Below are 18,564 nucleotides of genomic sequence, written 5' to 3'. Positions count from 1 at the left end.
GCCTTAACTTCCAAACTTAAAAATTGAGTTAAAAGGTGCCATGCCAAAATATACACTTGCTTGGATATCCTTTACATCAATCTAGTAATAGTTTTCGCTCAGCGAGGTGTTACTTATTGGTCCTAAAGGGGCAAGGTACACAAATAATTGTGAGTACATGTTAGTTTTGGTGAAACTCAACGATATAGTTTGAAACTCCTTTTATGTCTTGGCAAAATCGATAGGTTTACCTAATAAGTTCTTAGACGTACCTATCAACCAAGAGTAGTTTCTAGACTATTAGCAAAAGGCTTTTCCTTACCTAAAATGTTTTAGAATTGAGTCGACAAACTGTGCTTAATTATTCAATGGTTTTAGGGTCTTGGAATCATTTTATTCACACCTGCCGGAACACATAATTCGAATAAAATGCTAATGACTTGTTTAAATTGCATGATTGCTTTCATTTTCAAGTTATTATTCATGATAAATGTTTAGACTTTGCATGCTTCAATGAATGTTTTAATTATTGTTTATAATTAAATATCTTGCACTGCAATAAATCCTTTTAGAAAGGTAACAGTAAATTTCCTCGATTGGTAGTGAATCCAAGAACGATTCACGGAAATGAGAGAAACTGAGCAATTTAAAATGTACGTTTCTTTTAGCGACTTTTATGGTTGTTTTCGAGTATCAAAGTCGAATGGCGAACCAATTGGTGATTGTGAATTCAAAATACAATGTAGTATTGAGATCATAAAGCATTGAGTTTAAACGCTCAGCTTTACCAATGGTTAACAACCTAAAATATTTTTTCCATTTAATTCTCGAATGAGTCTAGTCCCAAGACATTCGAGTAGATCGATGCTTAGAGAACTTTAGAAGCTTCTAGTAAGACCATCTAGTTGAAACAAAATATTCAACATAAATTAAAATGGTAAAGAACCTTGTTGGTGACATTGGACATGTCTAACAAAGTATAAAAGTCAACACTAAAGAATTCAATTCTTAAGACTATAAGAAAGGGTACAAGAAATAGGAAAACAAAGGAACAGATGACAGGAATTTACAATTCCGTTTCTACCTATAAGTTTATGTTTAAAGAGAAGTGACCTAGGAATCAAACTTCCTTGGTATCATATACCGCTTGAGGTTCTTACTTCGGTAATAACTCAAATAATGGAAGCTAGGCTACACTAATGGCCTACAAGTGGGAAATGAAGCATGGCAATGCTACATTAGCTGTAGGGTCATCTAGTTTGTTTTAAGTCCTTTCAAGGCTGGAACTAAATGGCTATTTTGTTCCATAATCAGCATACCTAAATTTCTGCTTCAAACACAGAAAGACTCACATTCAGAAGAACAAAAACAATGCTTGTTTGTTTGTTTATTTGAATGAAATGGTCATTTACGGGATGAGTCAATATGCTTGATTAAAACAAACAACTCTTTAAAGAACTTTACTAGGTTCAAATCAACCCTTTGATTTGAGTTCCACTAATCTTTGGCATTGTTGCTTAGACTATATCAACAAGTTAACATTCAAAAGCTCTATTTTAATGGACTTTTGAAAGTTGGTTGATTTCTAGATCAATTTAAGACAAGATAGTCTTACTTGTTGAAAGTAACAAAGAATATGAACTATTGTTAGAACGCCTAGACAATAGAGTTCAAAGCTAAAGAACGATTTTATGACTTTATTATTTCACACAGATTTGAGTGAATATAGGTTTATTTACTCAATGTGATATAAGTTGAATCTGTTTGGCTAGTTCAAAGATTCAGAAGTATAAAATCCACTTGGCAAGAAATCATAAAGATCTAGGTTAGATCATGTTGATGATTACTTGAGACCAAATATGATCATCAATGATTGTGTGTTGTAATTTCACAATCTAGGTCCATAAGATATGGCATATCTTAGTTGGAATAATCGAAGTCAATTAGTACTTGATTCGATCAATGATGAATCATAAAGACTTTTCCTATAATTTCTAAAACAAAATGCTCAACTACCACCAAACTAAACCAAATTCGTCAAAGCTATTGAAAAGTAATTTCAGGATATCTTTTCAATTATATATATCTAAAGAGTTGCTAAACTCAGTGGGAGCTTAGTGTTTGTTATTCAACAAACTAAGGCCCAAGTCTAGATATATGTTTCACTGTGATTTATTCAAATGAGACACAAGGGTATTGTTTCTACCACGAATTTTTGAGAACATAATGTTTGTTTGCTCGAAATAATGTCCTTTTGGAGATTCGTTTCCAAAATGACAAGTGGGAGAAAATAGACCTCGAAAGTCTTCGAGGCGAACAACAAACATAAACGGACATTCCGGAGGCTTTTCGAAGTGCTTCAGAAAAACCGAACTTATTCTTTAAGGACTTTAGAAGTGGCTTTAAAGAATAGACATCTCTTAGAAGACTTTACAAGTGCTTCAAGGAGAACAGAATATTCAAAGGACTTTCAAGTGGCTATTGATATTCTATTGTTTGATGTTCTATACCCAAGTAGGCATAGAGTTCAAGTCACTGAAACTATGAGATTCTTCTATTAGATAGTGAAGAAACATGGAGTTCAGGTCACTGAAGCTATGCAATTCTTCTATTAGATAGTAAAGAAACCTACAACTTGCAGTCAAACTATTAATGAGTTTGTGACCTGTAAGAAAGCTATGACGAAACCCAGATTCCCTAAAATGGTTAGAGGCCATATATAGACCCAAATGTTTTACATGGTTAGAGGCAATAAAACATACTCAATGTTTTGATGACAAAATTGAAATTTTGTTGATTTGCAAGAATAGTTTCACACCTATTGGTTGCAAGTTTGTTTTAAGGATAAAAACTATCAAACATGAAATTGTGTTCACACACAAAGCTAGATTAGTTGCTAAAGATTACAAGCAAATTCACGGCGTGGATTGTGTTGAAACCTCATGCATAATCGTAATGCTCAAGTCTATGATTCAAGCAATGATTGCATATTGGTACATATGACAATTGGATGACAAAACGTATTCCTCAATCAAATGTTGGAATAAACTATGTACATGGTATGTCATAGGATTTGTGGATCCAAATAAATGCTTGAAAGAGAAAGCTAGCTTATAAAATCTAAATACAGATTTAAGCAAGCAATTGGGAATTGGAATTATATTTTAATGAAGCTAATAAGTATTTTAGTTTCATAAAATATACATGATTCTTATAGATATATAAGAAGTTTAGTGGGAGTACATAAAAACTTAATTGGTCCTATGTGTATCACACACATATCTCTCTATTGTAAAATAACATTCAAATGCTAATGACTTAGATTTGAGATTATTCATCAATGATGGACCATGGCGAAACTTAGTACATACTGGGTATTAAGATCTATTTACAAAGATCTTATGATATTGTTTTGGATTAAGTAATGGCATTTACTAAATCAAACACGAAAGTCTCCATTGGAGATATTCGACCCATGTGAATAAATCTAAGTAAAGGATGTTTGAACTATGTATAAGCAATTACTAAGTTAAACATCAAAGAGTCTAAATGAGATTCTTAACCTATATTATATGTCAAAGAATTTAGCTGAATTTAGTATCTACTGAAACTAGATAAGCTAAAGTTACATGAATAGAATTCAATTGGGAATTATTCTGCAAAAGAATTTATCATGTATGATATAATATGAGGATCGCCAAAAACGTATCGTATGACTTTAGGCATGACGAACATATACCAATCTCTATTGATCTAAGTAAAGATCAACTAGATTGAGATCAAGAATACTTATGGTACTTGAAAAGGTACATAGGAATAGTTCTTGATTCAAGGAAATAAAGATATGCTAAATATTGATGCTACACGCATAAACACTGGCAAAGGATCAAGCAAAGACCCTTTGGAGTTAACCATTGACAAGGACGAGCTAAAGAGCATCGTGTTTCGAAATGGCAACATGGATTGGAGACCATGAGTTGTTGCGTGGGAAATTAAAATATTAATTTCTATAATACAACTGGAAAGTCTTCCACATATCTGTGAACTGCTTGGATAAGCAAATCCAAACAAAGCATCACTAGCAACCTAAACAGTTGAAGTAAAAGTACTTATTGCCTAAGAAGCAATAAAAGAGAGTTGTTTATATTAATGAGTTCTTCATTGAACTTGGGAAGATCACATGTCTGTTGACTTAATGGTTCTTCATTGCAAAATGCGTAGTACCACTAATGTAGCAAGAAAGACTAGATCACAAAATAAACATACTCAAAAGATCTTATCATCATATCTCGAAGAACATTCGATGAAAAGGATATTAAGATTGGCAAAGCATGATAACTAAACCTATGCAACAAGTGAGAAGCAACACTTACATTGTAGCACTGGAAATCAAGCATAGCTTTGAAATTCCATGAACTGTTTTAGAAGATGGGTTTGAGGCCCATGGTTGTAAAACATTGGGGTTGAACATTTATCATATATGAAATGTATTTTCATATTCCATTTAATCTTGGTTTAGTATTAAATGATGAGTCCCTTCAATTTGACGATATATTCAAGATAGACTGTCAGGACCAGTCCTGTGACTAAGAAATGTCTATCAAGTGAACTTGAATGTCAAAAGTTGAAAATGGTCCCTGGTCGGAGTTTTCTATAAAATTGGACGCATAGAAAACGTTAGACGATTAGAATGCAAGATGACTAGTAGTTCTGTTTCTTGAACTATGTGGACATGGCAATGTCATAATCATTTGCATAGATACTTACTTTGGGAAGACTAGTATCGGACAAGACCTATGAAACTTTACTGTAAGAGATGAAAATCTGTCATAAGTAAATTTCATTAAAATTATTAGACACTAAATCCTCAATACCTGAGTGATTTGAGATTACTTGTTTGAGAACTGGTTGCTTTGACGTTGACCAACCGTCGCACCGTAAAAGGAGGCTATAAAGGCAACGCTCAGGTAATCACCTATCAAATGAAGTCTAATCTCAAGATCGCAAGATTGGGATTGTCCTCCCATAAATTGGGATGAGATGCTTAAAAGTTGTACAAGGCCACTCGGAGAGCTAGAAACTGTGAAATGCATGGCCGTGCTCGGATGAATCATAGGCTATGATTATCTGTTTATTTGATCAGTTGAACTCTGAAACCGAGAAACACCTCTGGACATAAAAAGGATGACAACTATTACCTTATGTACAAGAGCAAGCATCGAGCGACAAAGGAATTAGGAAATGCACACTTGTCCCTAAGGACAAGTGGGATACTGAAGGAAATAATGCCCTTGTTCCAAGTATGCATTCTATGTTAAGTCTAATAAGTGCGGTTCAGTATTAATTAACAAGTTAATAAATTCAGTGAGATCAAGTGAGCTGAATGCCTAGCTAGAGGCCGCTTCAGTTCAAGTGGAATTAATGATAATAATCCACAACTTACTCTTGACTGAACCCGTAGGGTCACACAAATAGTACGTAAACGGATCAAGTATTTAATGGCATTAAATACTCCATCTATGGATATTCGGAATCGACGGATCTTGGTTTCAGTGGGAGCTGAGATCGTCACAGGCAAGAAATGAATACTCCGGAAACAATGATATTGCCGGAAACGGAAATATGGATCGTATCGGAAATATAAATATTATCCAAGTCGTAGATGTTGCCGGAAACGGAAACATGGTACGTATCGGAAAATATTATCGGAAATGGAAATATTGTCAGAATCGGAAATATTATCGGAATCGGAAATATTATCGGAATCGGAAAATAATTCCGGTAACGGAAATATTAAATATTTGTTCGAAAACGGAAATTAATTCCGGAATCGGAAATATTAAATATTGTTCGTATCGGAAATGAATTCCGGAACAGGGAATTTAATCGGAAGCGTATCGTACGAATAAGCATCGGACGAGGCCTGCCGGACGAAGGCCCAGCACGAAGCCAGGCCATCGCCCAGCAAGCCAAGCGCGCCACACAAACAGCCAAGGCCACGCCAGGCCCAGCGCAAGGCCAGGCCCAGTAGGCCGTGGCAGCGCGCACAGCGCGCGCAACAATGGGCTGCGAGCTGTGCTGCTGCTCGCGTGGGCTTGCGACTCGCGTGGGCCGAGCGACCGTGTGGGCTGTGCGCGGGCATGGCCTGCACGCTCGTAGGTCATGCTCGTGTAGAGTTTGTGTTCACATACGAAACCTAAAGAGTATAGGATTTGTTTAATGATTAAAATTCCTAATCCTAAAAGATAAATTAATTAAATAAGAATTCTACTATGATTCTAATTTAATTAATTCGTATCCTAGTAGGATTCGATTACTTATTCCATGGTCTATAAATATGAGTTAAGGGCTCATAATTTATATCGAGTATTCAAGTATTCAAAGTGATTTTTGAGACAAAAATTCAGTCATATAATTGCCTACAATAGCCGAAAATTCTAAGTACCTTAAGGGCGATCCTAGTTGGTCAAGCTTAAGGCGGATCCGGACGTGCTGTGGACTATCTACGGAGGGACGACACTTGGAGTCCTAAAGACTTGTTCGGTTCGGTTCGGGCGCAGCTAGGGAGGGCACGCAACAAAGTGTATGCATCTAAACTATGCTAAATGATTATGTGTAAATAATATGCTTTCCTGGCTTTATGGTTTTTCCGCATGATTTATGTATTGTCATATGTATCATAACCTAACAGAATCTTCCTATCAACTTGGCCTGACATAAATTCTACTCTATCAAACTAGAATAGCTGTTAAACCCCAAAAAAAAAACAGTTACAATAGTTCATGAATAAGACATAGAAGTAACTCATAACACACATAATAATAAGAATGAGTTCCAAAACATAAACTATAATAAAAGGATAATTTTGTACGATGATGGATAATAAGAATGAGTTCCAAAACAGAAACTATATTATATAAGTGTGTGTAGGAATAATTACCATGAGAAATATCACAGAACCCTTGAAATTAGGAGTTGGATTTTCTCTCCAACACACCACGGCCTCTACTAACTTTTTCAAGGTATACTGACACCAATTCAACTGACTTATCTCATTTGTTCTCATCAAAGAAAACAATATCTTATAATTGCACTTTGCACTTTTATGACCATTCAAACAACTTGAAACAAAAAATACCACAAAACTCCTCTTAAAATCATCACCAGATCCAAGCTTCAGAATCTTATGACACATTTTGCTTGTTTCAGGACTGCCGGTCTTCAAACCCCATATATCCCTCCACTTATTCAGTAACACACTAAACTCCTCAGTATCATTATCACTTGTTGCTCCCTTCACAACTTTTGCACCCATTGGAAGACCAAGAGTCAAATGCACATCCTCCACATCAATATTTAGTTTCCCATCTTGTAGATACAAAGTGCGGCCATATGGTTCAAAATTCTGAACAAGAAAAAGGTTTAGCTTAGAGTACAACTCTCCAAAACCTAGAGTAAGTAAAGAACCAAACCCAATGTCCTCGACAGCTTTTCGTTGATTAGGATCCAGGTCTTTGATCATGTTGTAAAGACTAGCGGGAGACATTCGAGTACGAAGAGTACTTTGACTTTGTGTGTAGATGTTTGGTGCGGCTTTCTCGATTGCCGTGCTTTTACAAACACGCGGCTTAGACACTTCAAGAGTTTTCACTTGTGTTTTCCTTGGAGCTTTTACAACATAGGTACTTAATTCAAGTCCCCTTGAATCATCCTCTTGGCCAAATTTGTTAATCTTTTTGTCACGCATCTTTCTAATCCTCTACACTAGATACATGCCATAGAGTGAGAGAACATATCATTAGAATCAATCATATTCAAGTGAATAACATTAAATTAAGATAACAATACGAAATATAAGAAACCAAATTCAGAACATCAGTAAACAGTAGAAGATACATCAGTAGACAATAGCAAATACATTAGAATATAATTGTAGATATATCAGTAGATAATATGGAAGGTAATGATGCAAGGTTGTACAAGAGTCAAGGAGAATCATGGATATTTCTTCTGAACATCAACAAACCTATATTCTACATAAACCAGCATCAGGATTCATTAGCTTATCAAAATCTATGTACTCTTCATTTTGTCCTACCTCAAAAAACAAAACAGTAGTTCATGCTAACCTACTACTCTTTTAGGCATTTTTATTCAGCTATACAGAGTACTAAACATTGATTATAGTTTAGTAGTTCACATTCTCCACTGTCTGCTAACAAGGTTTATGTTCAACAAAGTCAACTAGAGCAAACAAGATTGCCAGTTAGTATAAATTCTCTCTTCTTGCGCCTACGCGGCTAGGTTACAAATCATTTTTATGAGGCAGTGGGGTTAGAATTGTGGATATGCCAAAGACATAAATAATACTACCAGTTCAATGATATTCCAGCACAATGGACCATACTTAATCACCTTTACCGTTATATATATGCATAAAAATATGGCAAAGTTAAGATCAGTTCAAGCCAGTCTCAATTGTTATGATTATAATCCTACATAGACCTAATCATCTTCATCATTTCTCAAGCAAAGATACATCAGTACACAATAGGAAATACATAAGAATATACAACTAGATACATCAGTAAGCAGTAGCAAATACTCTACTAGGATAGGTTTTCCATTGATTAAAACTAAATTAAAAGGAAATCAAACAAAAAATAGAAACAACAACAAGTTATCAAAACTCAGTGCCAATTCTATACCTAAAGTGAACATTTAAAATTGAGAAAATCACGAACTTAATTAATTAAGCATCAATTTATCATAGCAAACAAACAACTGGAGAAACAACACCTAACGACAAAATCTAGCACAATTTGCAAAAATAAATGAGATAAAATGAAAATAATTAACAACTACAGATTAAAACAACAAGTAACTTCTAATTTCGAATTCATAAAAACAAATCAACGTCTGAAAAGTGCAAATTATGAACTAATGGAAAATGCGATTGCAAAAAACCAATTACCAGCTACTGGATATGCGATTGCAAAAACTAGGTGAAAACCGAACCTTATAATCAGCCTCTGAAAATTTGTTGATCGATTACACAGAAATTTGATCGCAATTTAGATAGATTATCATCATCAACTCTTCGAACAAGGAGCAAATTGGCAGGGATGAGACAGAGGAGAGTTTTCCCTTTTTTTTGGAAACCGTCGAGAGTAAATTGGAAGGAACAGGTGGATGGGAAGTTTTAAACTCATTAATGACGCGCGTTATATTTTCGTTCGTAGGATTTAATTGATCGACAGCCCAGATTACTTCTCACGCTTCTCACCTTAGAAGCACTTCTCACGTGATCCTAAACCCATATATATATATATATATATATTAGATTAGTAATTAATTAATTATAGGTGCCACGTAGGATACACATCATTATAATATTTTTACTATCAATACAATATTTCTACTATGAAATATGTAAATAAGGTAGTCGATATGAATAAGGAAACAAATTAGAATATTAAGATTTTCCTACCTTTTTTTTATAACAAGTATAATAGATAATATAAGTTAAATATTTTAATTTCCAATTTAAATCATGACACATAAGCATGCCATGTCATCATTGTGACAAGGCTTAAAGGTCGCATGTTACGACCTTTATCATTTTCGAAGAAAATATAAGAAACAATATTATACTACGTACTTAACTTGGTAGGACAAGATTGAAAACTCCTGGGTTTCCTAGGCGATCGAGCATAGTGCTACCTTAGGCTGTCAATGGTAACACATTCACCGTAGTTTTATTCATGAAACTAGCACGCGGTACAGTGCCATCACATATTACTACTAATTCAGGCCTTCTGATCGACAACTTTCGTGATGCTTTACATGTAAGACAATATCTTAAGAGACGGAGGGATCGTGTAGTAATCATGTCCGATAATCCATATATGATCTTCATCACATTATAGGGGAAAATCGTCAATGGACCATCAATAATTTATCTGTCGGAGTACTGACGAATGACGATGGCCTTCAAAATAAAACAAGGACAACGGCCACCAGTGGCAATGTGTATCACATGTAGAGTTACGTTAAAAGTTTATGTGACGTACGATAAGGACTATTAGCCAATTTGTATATAGGCTCCAAAATTCTAAATCACTATTAGCTTCACCTTATCGTCAACGCTAAACACGTTCTGATGTATGACAATTTAGTGAAATAATGCCACACTTTATTGATTGGGTGAAATCACTCATTTTAATTTGGACCACTATTCTTCCACAGTTTCTGATAACTATTAGGTCTAGTCAAGTTAATTTTTAACCTATAATATTTTTTTATATAGTAAAAATTAATGATTCATTTATTTTAAATTTGAGTTTTGTTTAAACCAAATCTATTATCTTGTATTTTTGTCAATTCAATACATATTATAAGTTCATATGAGATTACGAGACAATAATCAATTTGGTCATCTTAACATTTTAAAGCGTAAAATGTATAACTATACTATTAATTAAACATGTTGTCGCGAGTTGGGTCAATAATAGGTTTCAACGGGTTATAATCAGTTTCGAGTTGACATTGGGTATGGTGTTGAATTGTGTTAGGGTAATTGTTCGTTCGGGTTCAGATCCGGATCATGCATTAACGGGTCAAAGTCGATTGCCGATTTTAACGGGTCGGATACGGTCATGTTACATGTTTCATGTTTTAACAACATTTCGGGTTCTGATTTACGGTCCTTACAAATACAGGTCAGTTCAGCTCCGGTTCGAGAGCCAGGCTAGGTTTTAATATTAAACCCAATATGGCAATGAGTTTCAGTTATGGTATATTACTAGATATTTATTTAGGAGATATATTATGTTATTGTATTCCTATTTTACGAGTTGTATTTTAGGGATAGATTTGTTAGTATATTGGTTTTTCCTAAATTGTAATATTCTAGTAATATTGTGTTTCCTAATACTAGGGCTAGGGTTAGGAAGTTGGGGTATATAAAAAGGGATTTATATACCATTATGTTTGATATGCTTGAGATCCTGAGCTTGAGCAAAGTTTGAGAGAAACACCTGTGAGGTTGATTGATTGTATTATTAATAACAGTTTTTGATTAATAATACAAGTTGGGACGTGGGTATATCACGTTATTAATATTGTGTGTGCTTTGTCTAGATTGTTATCTCGTACTATTCCTAACAAGTGGTATCAAGAGCTAAGGTTCGTGATGGAGAAATTTGGTGGAAGGTTCGAGATTCAATTGTTCAATGGAAGGAACAATTTTGCCTTATGGCAGAGCACGGTGAAAGATCTCCTAATCCAACAAGGGTTGTATGGAACCCTTGAAGACAAGAAGCCTACCGAAATAGAAAAGGCAAAGTGGGAAGACATGAAGTTACGTGCGGCATCGACAATCCGGTTGGCCCTTGCACCGGAAATTAAGTATGATGTTCTTGAGGAAGATAACCCTAAAAGTTTGTGGGAAAAGTTGACAAAGACATATCAGTCCAAGTCTTTGGCCAACAAGTTATTTCTCAAGAAAGATTTGTTCGGACTCAAGATGGAAGAAGATTGAGATTTGAGAGATCATCTGAATCGTTTCAATGGCTTGATAAACCAACTTAATAATTTGGATGAAAAATAAAAGGATGAGGACAAAGCTATTCTTCTACTAGTGTCTCTACCAAAGAAGTATAATACTGTGATTACTTCTTTGTTGGTGGGGAAAACGAAGTTGGCTTTTGAAGAGACTATTGTTGTTCTTCTAGAGAACGAAAAATTGATGAAGCAAGGATCGGATGACTCATCGGATGGAGGAGCATTCGTGGTAGATGCACGTGACAAGAGAAAGAAATTTCACTAGTGGAAAAAGTCTCATTTGCGTCGCTCATTTAAGTCCATTTGCGTCGCAAATTGGTGCGACGCAACTGGCAGCGACGCAAATGAAAAAAGTCATTTGCGTCGCACTTTTGTGCGACGCAAATAATAGTTATTTGCGTCGCAGTTTTACTAAACAGCGACACAAATGACTTTTTTTTGACATCCTGAAAAGTCATTTGCGTCGCTATTTTACTAAACTGCGACGCAAATGACTTTTCATGATGTCAAAAAAAAGTCATTTGTGTCGCTGTTTAGTAAAACTGCGACACAAATGACCTTATCTGCTGTGGTCATTTGCGTCGCTGTTTTACTAAACTGTGACGCAAATTACCTTTTTTTTTTCATTTTTTTATTGAGCAACTTCATATTTCATGTATCTGGATCACAGTACTATATATACAGGCATAAAAAAATAGTGGAATATAGTTTAAAATTTCGACATAATCTCCTTTGTAATATATATAACCCTTCCCAATAATCGGGAATTATAATACACACCTGTCAAATATAGTTTTACAACCCCATTAAAAGGCAATCCATCATATCATATCGTTCAACCAACATGTTGATAACGAACCTAACAAACCAATATTACAACAAACTAGCTAGCTAGATTTACATCGGAATTGGTCAAAAAGTAATCAGCCCAAAATTCTTTAACCTCATAATCTCCTCGAATGAAAAAGGCTCTGTTCTTGAATAATCCTAAAAATACACATGCAAGTATATAAATAATTAGGTCGACAATCAATAGTTATGCCTACTTCAATTTATTAAAGTATATCACATACCGTAGTAAGATCTTGACTATCACGATGCTTTGTAAATATATCATACATAAAACGCATGACGTAGTAGCCACACTCTAGTGATCCCGGTTGTTGAGGACACTACATGCATTAAAAAAACAACACAAGTAAAATTTATATGAAATTATACGTAGTAATTTAATTTGAAAAACTTGATCTTTAGGTAATTATACCTGTGCCGCAATCCAATTCAATTTAGTTCCTTTAGATTTTCCATTTTGTGCCTTGTAAGTCCGAAAAGCCCTACACGTTTGACAAAAGGGGACTTATAGCTATATACTTTATTATATTTTTGTATCATTTAAATGCAAAGAATTCATAAAATACTTACAGGTTCAATTGGTTCTTAATCATCAAATTTCTCTTCTTCTGCATAGAATCAAATATGTAGACCTGAGATTTAGCCAAGCAAATAACTAAAAGAATCCAGTGCCTCCTACGTACAAACAATAAAATTATCTCGTTAGAAAAAAAATATTAACAACAATGATTGATATAATATGAAAAATAAAATTAAAATGTTCTTACTTTTCGTAGTATGGACATAAGATGAATGACTTAGAACTGAGTGTTGCCATGGATTGCGACATGGTATAATAGAACACAATTTATATCACTATACAACATGGTTTCCGAGATCATCTCCGGGCACATGAATCCCAAAGCATTGGTAGGATGATCAAATTCATCCCACGACTCATATAAAGCCCTACATAGCTCAATAACGTTAAGAGAATTGAAAATATAATAATTAGGAGAGAAAATTTAATTTAGGAAACTCACAATATAAGAACTTGCAATATCGATATATTGAGTCATGCTCCCGAGAGAAGTTGATTGATGTCTTCAACGGCGATAACAAGTTCACGGTCGTTGTCAAAATTGAATGCCCCTTTACTAGCTTGCAACTTAACATCCTCCCCTTCTTTTAATTTAGAAACCATAGTTTTCATACAATTGCACTTAACTCCCAAATTTTGCGAGCTAAATTTGGGAGGAAATTGTTTGTTTGCCTTAGTGTTGGACCCTTTTGTCTCGCGTCGACTTCCAACCATTACCTCTTTCCCTTTAGGCTCTTTGCTTGTAGCCCTTTTCTCATTAGGCTCTTTTCTTGCAGGCTCATTACCTGAATTATGAATTTCAAATAACCATATACATATTAGTGAACATAAGTGTATAGATATATTATTTTCGAGTCAAATTTGATGCAATAATGATAAGTTACCTCATCACTCGTCACAAGGGAAACCAAATTTTTTGGCCACTGAGTGAAAGTACCATGAGCTTGTCCAAGTTTCTTTATATATTGAGAAGGCACGGGGACTGAAACTTCTTTATACGCGGGCTCAAATTCATCAACGCTCACCTTCATGTTATTGGCAACGAGGTTGTTATGGTGATAAAGAGTCAAATCCGGATGTATAGTACCAAAGGCAACAAAGACTTTCTCCGAATTTATCAACAAGTATAGCCAGCAGGAGGTAGGTTCCTTATTTGAAAAAAATAACATGTTAGAAAAATGGCATTTCCGCTCCTGATTTTCCCAAAATGAACCTAAGGACTCATTCATAACCATTTACAAGTTTAATATAACCTAAATATGCAAAACTGAACAGACCAGAACTGATCTGCACAGATCAGAACTGATCTGTGCAGATCAGAACTGATCTGCACATATCACTTCTGGCCTGAGCAGACCATTCTGATCTGCACAGATCAGTTCTGATCTGCACAGATCCGGCAAAGTAAGAAGGTAAGAAGGTCTGTGAAGGGAAGATGGTTACTTTGCCGGATGGTAAGAAGGTAAAAGTTGACGGCATTGGTGAGGTTGTGGTAAAACTTTGCAATGGTCGTGTTCGAAAGTTAGCAGAAGTGAGGTACGTACCAAAGTTAGAACGGAATCTAATTTCATTGGGTAGATTAGATGGTTTGGGTTATACTGTTATGGTGAAAAACAGTAGTTTGGAGGTCACTAAAAAGGGTGTGGTGATACTCAAAGGATGGAAGAATAAAAGAAATCTATTTGTGTTAGATGGAGATGTTCTTGTTCGAGGGGAGGCATTGTCGGATGGACGACGGTGTTTCAATAGTGACAGTTAAATTGGTTGTGTCCATATTGGGTTGAAGGGGAGGAATTGTTAATATTAAACCCAATATGGCAATGAGTTTCAGTTATGGTATATTACTAGATATTTATTTAGGAGATATATTATGTTATTGTATTCCTATTTTACGAGTTGTATTTTAGGGATAGATTTGTTAGTATATTGGTTTTTCCTAAATTGTAATATTCTAGTAATATTGTGTTTCCTAATACTAGGGCTAGGGTTAGGAAGTTGGGGTATATAAATAGGGATTTATATACCATTATGTTTGATATGCTTGAGATCCTGAGCTTGAGCAAAGTTTGAGAGAAACACCTGTGAGGTTGATTGATTGTATTATTAATAACAGTTTTTGATTAATAATACAAGTTGGGACGTGGGTATATCACGTTATTAATATTGTGTGTGCTTTGTCTAGATTGTTATCTCGTACTATCCCTAACAGAGTTGACATTGGGTATGGTGTTGAATTGAGTTAGGGTAATTGTTCGTTCGGGTTCAGATCCGGATCATGCATTAACGGGTCAAAGTCGGTTCCCGATTTTAACGGGTCGGATACGGTCATGTTACATGTTTCATGTTTTAACAACATTTCGGGTTCTGATTTACGGTCCTTACAAATACAGGTCAGTTCAGCTCGGTTCGAGAGCCAGGCTAGGTTTTGACGGCCATAATTTTTTTTATCTCATCTTGGGTAAATTTTAATTAACTACTTATTCTTATTAGAATTGATATATAAGAAGTACTAACTTATATTCATTTTCACTGAATATTTTCTTTACAAAGTAAATTTATTAACCATGTCTTACCTTACTACTAGGGGTGAGCACTGCAGGGTACCCTGTAAAAATTACAGGAACCGGAACCTGTTGCAACAAGTTTCTTAAAATGGGAACCGGAATCAGAACCTGTTGCAACAGGTTCCTGGAAATGAGAACCGGAACCTGTTTCAACAGGTTCCGATTCAGGCTACCCTGTTATTTTAAAAATTTAAATATATCATTGAAATTTTATTGAAAAACTATCTACTTTATGGTCTGAGCTTTGATTTTTTTTATAGTTTGGGCTTAAGTTGTAATTCCGTATTTATATTTTTCAAAAATTAGCTTGGATTGTTTTATATTTTGGGCTTATGAGACATTTTTATATGTCCCGATTCTTTATTTTGGGTACTCCATATTAGAATTATTGAGAACCGGAACCGCAGGTTCCTAACAGGTTCCGGTTCCAATTCAGGGTACCCTAACTTTTTGCTCACCCCTACTTACTATGGAGTACAAGGGCGGACCTATGTATACCCGGAGGGGTTCAAAGGGACCCCCATTATTTTTGGAAAAAAATTGTAAAATTGATATTGGGGTAATTTATTGCACTTGAAATAGTTAATTTATGTATAATAATCTTACATTAATTATAATGAAATATACTTGTAGCATAATGGTTGTTGGAATACTATTTTACACGTTTTGTCTGGGTTCGAATCCTCCTAAAAGGATGTTAAATATGATTTTTTAACCCCTTATTTCTTCATGTTTATTTTTTTCCTTTTGCTTTTTACTTGTCCTTCGTTGATCATCTAAATTGTTCATGTTTATTTTTTTTCCCTTTTCCCTTTGCAAATCCTTTTTTCTTCATCTCTTTTTCTTTTTTCCCTATGGTTCATAATTTTCATTTTACAGAAACACAAAAAAATTAGTAATGTTATTTTTACTTCAATTTTTTTTTTGTACTTTTCATAAGATATATACTTCTAGTAATGTATTTTTATACTCCACTTGTATAGACTTATAGTTGCATGTTTCTAAGACTTAGAGGCTTCATAATTCCCTCGTACGTATATAATAACATGATGCCCCATAACTGTTAAGAATGGTGTTCCTTTTTTTTATTAGTGTCTTTTTTTTTTTTGCTCGGCAAGTAAGGAAATATATTAATGCTCAACCAAATTACAACCTACACTAGCTCAATGGGAAGCAAACCAACTAGGTTGGACTCCTTCACCAAAGAGCTAGGAAAAGAACTAAGACATTACAAGCTCATAAACCATAAGCTATCTCTTCTACTTACTTTCTTAGGCATTACATACAAGATTCTCTCCTTTACAGATTGCTTGATCTTACTCACCACTGTTAGGTTATGATACATATGACAATTCATAAATCATGCGGAAAAACCATAAAGCCAAGAAAACATATTATTTACACATAATCATTTAGCATAGTTTAGATGCATACTCTTTGTTGCGTGCCTTCCCTAGCTGCGCCCGAACCGAACAAGAACAAGTCTTTAGGACTCCAAGTTTCGTCCCTCCGTAGATAGTCCACAACACGACCGGATCCGCCTTAAGATTGACCAACTAGAATCGCCCTTAAGGTACTACTTATTTTCGGCTAAATGGGCAAGAGTTATGGCTGATTTTTCTGCTTAAAAATCCTAGCTTTGAATACTTGAAAACTTGTGTATAAATTTATGACCCTAGGCATATATTTATAGAACCTTGGAAAGGATTTCGAATCCTCTTAGAATACTAATTAATTAATTAGAATCCTATTAGAACTCTAAATAATTAATTTAATCTTTTAGGATTAGGATTTAATCTATGAACGAATCCCGATAGCTTTAGGATTCGTATAGCACGTACACACGCACCGCACGAGCATCGTACGCCCATGCGCAAGCCTTGCGGCCCACGCTGTGCGCACGGCGCACAGGCCCACTGCCCGCAGCCCATTTGTGCGCGCGCGCCAGCCTTGGCTGGGACTGGCCTTGCGCTGGGCCTGGTCGAGGCATTGGCGTGTTGTTGGATGCGTGTGGCTTGCTGGGCGATGGCCTGGCTTCGTGCTGGGCCCTCGTCCGGCAGGCCTCGTCCGATGCTTATTCGTACGATATGCATCTGATTAAATTCCCGGTTCCGGAATTCATTTCCGATACGAACAATATTTAATATTTCCGATTCCGGAATCAATTTCCGTTTCGAACAAATATTTAATATTTCCGTTTCCCGAATTATTTTCCGATTCCGATAATATTTCCGATTCTGACAATATTTCCGTTTCCGGCAATATTTTCGATTCCGGCAATATTTCCATTTCCGATAATATTTTCCGATACGTACCATGTTTCCGTTTCCGGCAACATCTACGACTTGGATAATATTTATATTTCCGATACGATCCATATTTCCGTTTCCGGCAATATCATCGTTTCCGGAGTATTCATTTCTTGCCTGTGACGATCTCAGCTCCCACTGAAACCAAGATCCGTCGATTCCGAATATCCATAGATGGAGTATTTAATGCCATTAAATACTTGATCCGTTCACGTACTATTTGTGTGACCCTACGGGTTCAGTCAAGAGTAAGTTGTGGATTAATATCATTAATTCCACTTGAACTGAAGCGGCCTCTAGCTAGGCATTCAGCTCACTTGATCTCACTGAATTATTAACTTGTTAATTAATACTGAACCGCATTTATTAGACTTAACATAGAATGCATACTTGGACCAAGGGCATTATTTCCTTCAGTCTCCCACTTGTCCTTAGGGAAAAGTGTGCATTACCTAATTCCTTTGTCGCTTGATGCTTGCTCTTGAACATAATGTAAGAGTTTTCATCCTTATTATGTCCAGAGGTGTTCCTCGGTTTCAGAGTTCAACTGATCAAATAAACAGATAATCATAGCCTATGATTCATCCGAGCACGGCCATGCATTTCACAGTTTCTAGCTCTCCGAGTGGCCTTGTACAACTTTTAAGCATCTCATCCCGATTTATGGAAGGACAATCCCAATCTTGCGATCTTGAGATTAGACTTCGTTTGATAG

The 18,564-nt window shown here is 35.4% G+C and overlaps 1 protein-coding gene and 1 long non-coding RNA gene across 4 annotated transcripts; both read right to left on the bottom strand.

Moving 5' to 3' along the window:
• Positions 1-6,859: 6,859 nt before the first annotated feature.
• LOC130459295 (uncharacterized) lies at positions 6,860-9,244 on the bottom strand. 3 transcript variants are annotated; one of them, XM_056826560.1, is made up of 2 exons: positions 8,954-9,244; positions 6,860-7,738 (listed from the first exon to the last, which is right to left on the bottom strand). In XM_056826560.1, exon 2 carries the CDS (start codon positions 7,724-7,726, stop codon positions 6,887-6,889), a length of 840 nt encoding a protein of 279 aa, XP_056682538.1. In that variant the 5' UTR covers positions 7,727-7,738; positions 8,954-9,244; the 3' UTR covers positions 6,860-6,886. The 3 variants fall into 3 exon arrangements, with proteins under 3 accessions (XP_056682538.1, XP_056682536.1, XP_056682537.1); XM_056826558.1 differs by having other exon boundaries at positions 6,860-7,743; positions 8,998-9,243; XM_056826559.1 differs by having other exon boundaries at positions 8,998-9,242.
• Positions 9,245-12,660: 3,416 nt separating this feature from the next.
• LOC110789297 (uncharacterized) lies at positions 12,661-13,064 on the bottom strand. The gene is made up of 3 exons (XR_002533563.2): positions 12,967-13,064; positions 12,809-12,878; positions 12,661-12,716 (listed from the first exon to the last, which is right to left on the bottom strand). It is a non-coding gene; the product is annotated as an uncharacterized lncRNA (long non-coding RNA).
• Between the last annotated feature and the right edge of the window lie 5,500 nt (positions 13,065-18,564).

The sequence above is a fragment of the Spinacia oleracea genome, chromosome 4 (genome assembly GCF_020520425.1).
Source record: "Spinacia oleracea cultivar Varoflay chromosome 4, BTI_SOV_V1, whole genome shotgun sequence".
Taxonomy (NCBI): Eukaryota; Viridiplantae; Streptophyta; class Magnoliopsida; order Caryophyllales; family Amaranthaceae; genus Spinacia; species Spinacia oleracea.
Note: the sequence above shows the minus strand (reverse complement) of the source record. Positions and strands in the feature narration are given on the sequence as shown.